The sequence below is a fragment of the Urtica dioica genome, chromosome 3 (assembly GCF_054948205.1).
Source record: "Urtica dioica subsp. dioica isolate 48M chromosome 3, U.dioica_male_clone48M_v1_H2, whole genome shotgun sequence".
Classification (NCBI taxonomy): Eukaryota; Viridiplantae; Streptophyta; class Magnoliopsida; order Rosales; family Urticaceae; genus Urtica; species Urtica dioica.
The window spans coordinates 45,266,001-45,275,437 of NC_142758.1; the positions used below are offsets into that span (position 1 = coordinate 45,266,001).

General features: G+C 39.6%; 2 protein-coding genes and 1 pseudogene across 2 annotated transcripts in view; 2 read left to right on the forward strand and 1 right to left on the reverse strand.

The window, feature by feature from the left end:
* Window positions 1-103, forward strand: part of LOC149403085 (pentatricopeptide repeat-containing protein At2g02750-like) — a 752-nt gene extending 649 nt beyond the window's left edge. Inside the window, exon 2 of the mRNA XM_089608623.1 lies at window positions 1-103. This exon is cut by the window's left edge and continues 387 nt beyond it. Coding sequence (XP_089464749.1) covers window positions 1-103 — 103 coding nt within the window.
* Window positions 104-4,051: 3,948 nt separating this feature from the next.
* LOC149403086 (pentatricopeptide repeat-containing protein At2g02750 pseudogene) lies at window positions 4,052-5,842 on the forward strand (annotated as a pseudogene).
* Window positions 5,843-6,577: 735 nt separating this feature from the next.
* LOC149403087 (cyclic nucleotide-gated ion channel 1-like) lies at window positions 6,578-8,989 on the reverse strand. The gene is made up of 6 exons (XM_089609844.1): window positions 8,960-8,989; window positions 8,579-8,868; window positions 8,384-8,495; window positions 8,093-8,311; window positions 7,226-7,459; window positions 6,578-7,129 (listed from the first exon to the last, which is right to left on the reverse strand). Exons 1-6 carry the CDS (start codon window positions 8,981-8,983, stop codon window positions 6,653-6,655), a joined length of 1,356 nt encoding a protein of 451 aa, XP_089465970.1. The 5' UTR covers window positions 8,984-8,989; the 3' UTR covers window positions 6,578-6,652.
* Window positions 8,990-9,437: the final 448 nt, after the last annotated feature.

The window sequence follows — 9,437 nt, forward strand, 5'->3', positions numbered from 1 at the left end:
GTGCGAAGGAAGTGTCGAGATCGTCGAGATGATTCATTGCTGGGCTGTGAAGCTAGGCGTTGACAAGGAACCGAGTTTTATATTAGAGTTTTGGTTATATTAGAGTTTTTATTAGAGTATTAACTATAGTGAACCGAGTTTTATATTAGAGTTTTGGTTATATATATATATATATATATATATATATATATATATGAACGTTCTTTCTCTCGGTCGGTTGTCTCCGAGTTTTTGATTCACCTATTAACTTGTGTGGATATTATGAAGGAGCTATTTTGCTGAAAATTTAGTTATTGCCATTATTTTATGTTCGTCGAAAACTCGCGAGCGATAAGATATCATTCGATTTAAATGTTGAATCGTATACATCATGAGATCTTATATTTTTTTTGTTCTAAAGAGTTTGGTATTTGTATTTATTTTAGTGTATGTTCGTGATTTAATAAAAAAAAGTCTTGTATTATATAAGTTTATAAAATTTATAGTACCTGCGGCTTTATATATACATATATATATATATATATATATATATATATATGTTGAATTCCATTTTAAAACCAATTGGTATTAAGTGAAGAGACTCAACTGATATATAAATACATGTTTATTCACACACACAATCAATGTGAAACTTTCTCACTTCAATAATACATATATATATATATATATATATATATATATATATATATATATATATATATAAGCCTCGTGTACTATAAATTTATGAACTTCTTCATGTTTTTTTCCTAAGATTCAAAGAGACTTGATTATACTCCAAAACCCACTGGAAAGAGGAATATGTTATTCAATTGGGGCAAACTTAAAAAATAGTATTTTTGATATTATCGCTCATGATTATTAGTACATTGATATTGTATTAAGACTCTTACTAGTGCATAAAAAAATAACAACAAAGAACTCTTCAATAGCTCCAAAAATGACAATTGTTTGATTGGCATTTGTTTGTTTGTTGTTTTTTATTTTTGTCATAGTGGTGGCAAAATTATATTCCATGTGGACGGCCACCGGACAACGGCATTTTGACTTATATGCATCAATACTCTTTACTTATTTGTGATATGCGAAAATAACTAAAGCTTCTTCGGATTTCGACAGAAACCAGGCAAAATATTTGTTGATGTGAGAAATCACAACAAAGCAGTCACGACAACTCAGACAATTAGATGGGTCGATTTAGATATATAATTACTTCAATTCTCCTTGCAAGACCAAATAGGAAAATTGGAAGATTTTTTATAACAAGTAAAGGTAAGAAAAGCTGAATGCAAAGTAAGCTTGGGGCTTTTTATTATAATCGCTCAAAGTAGTACAATGATTTGAATCAGGAGGCAAAAATTGCTAGATCTTAGAGTAGGAAAGGAAAACTAAAAGTAACATGTCCGACATAGGTCTAATTATCCTACATTTATTGTACTAGAGACGAGGTTGCGAGCTCCGGGTTACGAGTGACACGTCGTATGTCAGTTGGAGTTCATTACTGTGTTCCGGAACACCTATCATTCAAAGACTTATTCGTTTGGATAGCGGTTATGGATCGTTCGGGCTAACTGGCCTTGTACCTTCGAATCTTTTGGGAGTGGTTATCTTGAGCTGATATTTGAATCTTCTATTGGGCTGGTGCACTTGAAGAATGAGAGACACTTGTCTGTTGATTTCGAGATGAACCAGTTCAGTGCTGCCACTCTCCAATTTAATCGTTATACTTCTCGCTTATTCCTAGGCGAGGGCATTCCCGTCAATGCCAAGATATAGTCGGGGTTCGCTTCGATACCTCGTTGGGTTACCAAGTAGCCCAGGAATTTCCCTGACGATACCTGGAATGAACACTTCGCAGGATTGAGTTTCATATGGTATTGGTTCAGTACCTTGAAACATTACTTGAGGTGCGCTACGTGGTCGGAGTCGCGGACGGACTTCACCAATATATCGTCGATGTAGACCTCCATGGTCTTACCCAGTTTCTCCTCGAACATCTTGTTCACGAGTCTTGTTCACCAAATGACATCACTTTTTAACAATAAATTCCTCTAGCGGTGATGAAGGAGGTTTTATCTTGATCGTCGGGGTGCATCAAGATCTGACTATTCCCGGAGAATACATCCATGAAGGATAACATCTTGTGTCTGGCGGTTGCTTTGACCAACCAATCGATGTCCGGAATGGGAGAACTGTCTTTCGGGCATGATTTGTTGAGATATGTGAAATCTACGCATATTCTCAATTTCCCGTTCTTTTTCTTTACAACGACCGTGTTGGCTAACCAGTCCGGGTATTTAATTTTCCGGATTGATCCCGCCCTCAGGAGCCGTTCTACTTCATCATTGACCGATTTGGCCATGTCCGGGCCGAGCTCGCGTCTCTTTTGTTTCACTGGTTTGAAACTCGGATCGACATTCAATTGGTGGGATGTGTCGCTAACATCAATCTGTGGCATGTCTTCGGTTGTCTAGGCGAAGGTCGACTTATTCCTTTTAGGAAATGAATGAGTTGACGCTTTATTTCACCATTTAGTTTCTGAACCTATCCCTACCACTCGTTCCGGGTCAGACCCGTCGACTTGGATTGGGGTAGTAAGTTCGAGACGTGGGTGATCTTGAGTCTCAGGCTCAATGTCCCATTCGTCTTGCTTGATTGGCGCGCCGGGTTCGTTGACAGCCATTAATTTCTATTGATCGGGCTGGTGTCTAACTTGTACCTACTTAGGTAGCATGATCACGCTGCCGATTGATTCCCTTTTTATTTCCCTTATCCCTTTTGGAGTCGGGAAACGAATGCATTGGTGGTACGTCGATGGGACGGCTCTCATGGAGTGAACCAATGGCCTCCCCAAGATCATGTTGAATGTCGAAGGGCAGTTCAACACGACGAATTCTACGAGCTTATTCTCACCGCCTGCGTAGATGGCCAATTTTTTGGACTCGATCATGGAAGTTGACTTCGAATTCTACGAGCTTATTCTCACCGCCTGAGTGAACCTTTTTCGACTTCGGATTCGTTTATCTCCATCTTTTGAAGGGTGCTTAGATAGATGACGTCGACGAAACTTTCGTTGTCGACGAGAATCCGAGAGACTGTGCAATTCGATATGTTCAAGGTCAGGACAAGCGCGTCGTCGTGAGGGCCATCTAACAACCATGACTCGCTTTCCCTAAACTCGATCAGGTCGTCGGGTCTGTTCATGAGACATTTAGCAGTAGTCCCTGTGATGGTCCGACATTGGTAAGCCTTTATTAACTTTTCTTAGCAACCATATTGTCACACTTGTTCATAATAATTGTGTAAATAAAAGGGTAGAGACAATTCTATTTTTATAAAAACTTTAAGAACCAAACGTCTAAAGACGCAATAATACATTAATAATTTAATATCATATAATATAAATAACTAGCATGTATGAGAATTTCTTTTAGCTAAATAGTCAAATTTCTCAAATGTCAAACACCTAGCCATGCATTGGATTAGTATTATTACTATTATTATTATCATTAATTTTCATTTTTTTCGTATTCCGTTATCGCAACCAAATTTGTGGAGTAGCATGAAAATATTTAAAAACAAGCAGTATGTCCCGCGCGTTGATAAGGAATAAATAATATATTTTAATCAGGATGAAAAAATATATAGAGTTTTGAAAAACAAGTAGTACGTTCATAAATATATTATTTTGAAGAAAAAAAAATGTATTTAAAGTTTTTTGGATACATTTTTATTTTTCTGATTAAAAAAAATCTATATGGATGAACATTACGTGTTTTTAGAGTCTAATCGCTTATTTAAAAAAAAAAAAAAAAAAGAGCTTTTCTTACAAAAAAATTTAAAAAAAAAAAAAAAAAAAAAAACAAGTATATATAATATAATGCCTTTACTGATTTATTGGTTCCTTGTCGTTTTTATGTATTCCCTCTAACGCCGTTTGATGAATCTTATGCCGTTTATTAAATGGCACAACTCCACACGTTGAAAGACGTTACGTTGCTGCTTTCGTGATGAACGGTGCGTAAGCGCAGAGCTCAAAAAACAAAGTCTGAGAATGAAACACAGAAGTTTAAGACTCGTCGCAGCTGGTTTTTACAGAGAAGCGCTCGATCTATATTCAAAGAAATGCCTTTTTTCAAACCGACGAAACACATTCACATACCCTCCGGCTCTCAAAGCCTGTGCGAAGCTTGGACTCGCTTCCCATGGAAAATCGCTTCACAGCAATCTTCTCAAGACCGGATATATCTTCGATCATTACTCAGCAACTTCCCTCACGAGTATGTACATGAGTCTCGGCCTCCTGAGAGACGCGCTCATGGTGTTCGACGAAATTCCTGACCGAGGCTTGGCCGAGATTAACGCGGTTGTTTCGGGGCTGGCACGGAATGGGCATCTGAGAGAAGCTTTCTCGGTGTTTAGGGACGAGATTAGTTTCTGGGATTTCAGGCCGAACTCGGTGACTGTGGCGAGTTTTCTGTCACCGTGCGAAGAAAGTGTCGAGATCGTCGAGATGATTCATTGCTGGGCTGTGAAGCTAGGCGTTGACAAGGACGTTTTTGTGGCCACGGCGATTATCAGCGCTTATTCGAGGAGCGGCGAAGAAGAAACATTGGTGGTTTCTTCGACGTCCAAGGTCTTCGAGGAGATGTGGGAGAAGAACATTGTGAGTTACAACGCTCACATGTCTTACCTTCTCCGAAGAAACAGACCTTTCGAGGTCTTGAAAGTGTTCAAGGAAATGACGATCGGCTTCGACCCGAGGCCCAACCCGGTGTCCCTGGTATCGGCTATCTCTGCGAGCGCGAGGCTCTCGTTCGTCTCGCTCGGCCAGCAAATTCACGGGCTGGCCACGAAGCTCGGCCTCGAGCTCAACGGGATGGTCGGAAAGACGCTCGTTTACTTGTACTCCAGGCTAGGGCTCCGAAGAGAGTCACGCGAGATCTACGACGAGCTGAGGTGGGACCGGGACTCGTTGGGGCTGTTCAATTCCGCAACGTGCAACTCGATGATCAGCGGGTTTTTGAGAGAAGGGAAATCGGCCGAGGCCTTCGAGTGCTTCAGGAGAATGCAGTCCGCCGGAATCTCGCCGGACGCGATGTCGATGACGAGCGTTCTGACGGCTTGCTCGGAGATTCCGGCTCTGAGGAGTGGGAAAGAGGTCCACGGCCACGCGACGAGAACCTTGGTCAACAACGGACACTTGGTCACGGCGCTAGTCGACCTCTACATGAAATGCGGGCTTTCTTGCTCCGCAAGAAAGGTCTTCGAGGACGTAGCTTCTGAAAAATGCGAAGATCCGGCGGTGTGGAACGCCATGGTCTTCGGGTTCGTGAGGAACGGCGACCACTCATCCGCGTTCGAGCTTCTCGATCGGATGACGAGGGAAAATCTCCGACCAAACGACGCGACGTTCGCCGGAGTACTATCGGCGTGCGGTGACGCCGGCGAGGTCGAAAAGGGTTTGGAGATATTCAAGTCGATGAGCGAGAAGTTCGGCGTGGACCCGAAACCAAACCGTTTAAACGGCATGATCGAACTTTTGGCTCGGTGGGGAAAGCTAAGAGAAGCGAGAGAATTGATGAAGAAGTTACCGGAGCCTTCTTCCTCGGTTTGTGCTTCCATTCTCGGTGCTTGTATGTCTAGTTTGGATCCCGAGCTGGGCAAAGAAATGGTCGAAAGGCTCATCGAGTTAGACCCGGAAAATCCAATGCCGTATGTTGTGTTGTCAGACATTTATGCCGAGTTAGAAAGGTGGCGAGACGTGGAAATGATCGAAAATATGATGGATCATAGACTGCACAGAAAAGTCTCTGGCTCGAGTTTATTAGAAGTTGTTCAATAAAAGTAGATACATTATTATTTATTTCAGAGGTAATGGCGGCATAAATATGTGACCTAAGGAAGAACACTTGGAAGGCCCAAATTTAACAAACGTTAAAAATATTATTAATCATTATTATATTATTAAAAATATACAATCTCTTTATTAATAAATATTTCAATAAATGATTATAATGTTTATATTTTTTAATTAAGTGATTAAAATGATTTATTACTTACCAATATTTAGAATTTTCGAGTGGTTAATTTTATTATTTTTTTTATTTTATTTCTAAACTGGGTTCGCGAGTATTGAAATTTCACACCAGCTACCAAACGGGTATTACCCGTTATCCGGCCCATTTGAAAAAATCTCAAACGGATTAACGAGTATTTTTTCTAACGAGTATGAATACCGGTATAGATGCACCCGTTCATACCCGTACCTGTTGTCATTCTTATACACGTTGAAACTTCCAATTTATGTTTACCCAAAGGGAAACCTATTACCAAAAAAAAGAGAAACTTCTTAAAAACAAAGTTGCCGTTTTGTAAGAGAAATTCGAATTTTGATCTACATAGTTGACATGACTTATAAATCTTAAGCTTATTAAAGACAAAGACAAGGATAAAGATACATTACGTACGTAACTTCAACTTATGAAGAAGTAGCCAATCTTTTGCATTGTTGGATAAAAACTCTAGCATTAGTTTTCTTTCAAACAAAATCACAAACCAAACAAAAAAACAAGCCCATATAATTTCTTAAAACACAATCTATATCAAATGAAAACAGATTCACTATTTCAATATATATAGAATCTATATAGTCTTAGGTGTAACTGGTAACAATGGAAAATTTATTATTTTCCATAGCCATTTTGTTGCGAACAAAGCGACGAAACCCCTTCTGCAAGGAAACCGCCGCAAAGGGCTTCAATCCCTCCGACATCGGGAACTTTGTCCAGCAATTCGTCAACACGCGCTCCAAATCCACGGCCATTAACGCGAAACCCTCGACTTTCGTGTGACATTTGAGGTTTGATTTCGAGACCGGAAGTTCCGAGTACGAAGTCGTTCTCAGCCTCCACTCTAACAGCTCTTCTCCCCAGAAATCCCCCTTTTGAATTCGCTTCGTCAGAGAAGTCTCGCTCCCGAGGCTCCACAAGATGCCTTGTGTCACAAGCAACAAGAAATCAACGGGCTCTTCTTTGCGAAGCACGTAGCTCTTCTCCGCGTATACCGCCGGCTTTGCGTATATGCATATAATCTGGTAAGTGTGATCGTCCATGTTTTCTAGAATCGGGACCTAAAAAATAAGAAAGAAGAAGATTATTAAGCTAACGCTAAGTTGACATGTAGCCAAGAAACTAAAAAATAAAAATAAAAAATAACGAAAAAAAACCTTTTTCAAGATCGGGAAGCAGAGGAATTTCTTGATTGACAATCCGAGTTCGGTGGGAAGAATCGACATGAGATTTTCGACGTCAATGTCTTTTCCTTCAGCCAATCTCAGCCCTACATATCGCAAGATCTTCTTCTTCTTGTCGGCCTCAATCTCATTTTTTTTAATCCAAAGCTCAGTGTTTCCGTCGCGTCTCTTCACATTCATAATCTTGGTCACCCACGACGAAAAGTTCTGATAAAAAGTTTCCATAAAAATGAGCGATTATAACTTTCTTGTAACTAATGGTAAAAAGAAGAAATTTGGATAAATTAAGTTAATATCCACAATTTTTATACAAAAAAAGGAAACTAACTCACTTAGACTTTCGCAATTGCTGTTTATATAGCTAGCTTTCAATAAATATTAGGTAAATAGCCTTATACTAGTTGTATTTACATATTTTATTTTCCTTTTCGTTGTTGCAGTTAAGTTTTTTGACCGTGTAGCTAATGACTATTTATCAAAAACTTACTAAAAGTGGACTAAATAGCAAACTAGATATGTAAATAATACTATATATCTAATGCACCCGTTTTTATAACTTAAATAAATACTTATTCCGTCTCAAGATCAAGTCTAAAAAAAGTGCATGACGTGATCCAGACCATCATTTTTAATGAACTTGGTATCTGCACAAAAATATTTACGAGACGATTATATTTAAGCCAGTTGAGAGACATACTTCTCGTGATTTATGTTAATGAAACATTGTATATTATTAATTAACTGTGGGCCACATTTTGAATTATAGAAGAAATCCAAGTTGGACTTTTATTTAATTTTTAATGTCTCTGTTTTTTGTAATAATGATAACATGAATCAAACCTCGCTGTCGTTGTCACCGCGCTCTTCAAGAAGAGCCAAGAGGCTCTTAACGTCAAAGTCATTGTCGTTTTTGATGGCGTGTTGAAGGTATTGAATCACAACTTTCTTCTTATGAGGCGGAAGATTGTGGCTCGCCAGAAAGGAGTCGATTTCGGGGAGCTTGACGCTGATCTTCTTTCTTGCTTCCTCTGATTTTGTGGTCGCCAATTGCATGTACGTCTGCGATAACAACAATTTTTCAGACCATGTTTATGTGTTAAGAGAGAGTGAGTGTGTAGTAGATGAATGAACCTGTAGATTTCCGATGAGGTATAAGAACAAAAGCAATCCCGTGATTGAGATGAGAATTGCAAACAGGTTCTCATACGCATTGCTTGTCGTCTCGAGGTTCTGCCCAAACGAGCTGCCCAAAAAACAAATCATAAACATAATAAGAAAACTAAAAGTAGAAAAGAAAGTGGAAGTATGTATGTAATATGTATTTACCTGAGATTTGACAAACCCCACCAAAAGCTGCGAGCGAATTTGGAGGGGAAATCATAATGCTGGAGAATACCCGACTCCACAGCATCGGAGAAGATTCCAAAGTCAAAGCCGGAGGAGTTTGTCGGGTCAACGGAGCAAAAGTTTTTCAAGTACGTCATGTTTCTAATCAGACTCGGCGATTCGCAGTTGAAAGAAGGCTGTTGATCGCATATCGGCCTTTCTCTGCATGCCTGGTGCCAACACATTGTCTCTCGGAATACCGAGTTAAAGTACCAAAGTGCCCCGAATACCTAAAACACAGAATTTAGCAATTTAGCCATTTGCAATTTAGCAATTTAGCTATTAACAAGATCAAAATCATATTTGTAGTTGCAGACTTACATGGGCACCAATGATGTAATGCATAAAGAAGAAAGTGTTGGAGTATTAGAGAAGTAAATAGACAATATTGAATATTTATTGTCTATTAAGCTGCTGACTTTAGGCAAAAGTTTGAGTGGGGTCCACTCAACGGAATTCGATAATTCTTTCGTATTATTCTTCCTTGCGGAATGGGGTATAATATCGATTATAATTTTGCCAAAATCGGAGCTAGAATGAATGAGAAATTGATGGTTAAAGTATGCTCAAAGAACACATTGGATATGTGTAATTGAAGTGGAAATCAAGAGTCCCACATGGGTTGGGAATGAGTGTTTTGGTAGTGTTTATATACTCTCCTCTTTATTTAGTGGTCAAGCAAGTACAAGAGAGGAGAGTGTGGGTGGGTTATCTCTTAACCCCTCGCGCGCACACACACGCGCGCCGCCGAGCCGAGCCGGACCCGGGCCCGGGTTTCGGGCTTCGGCCAATTCTATCT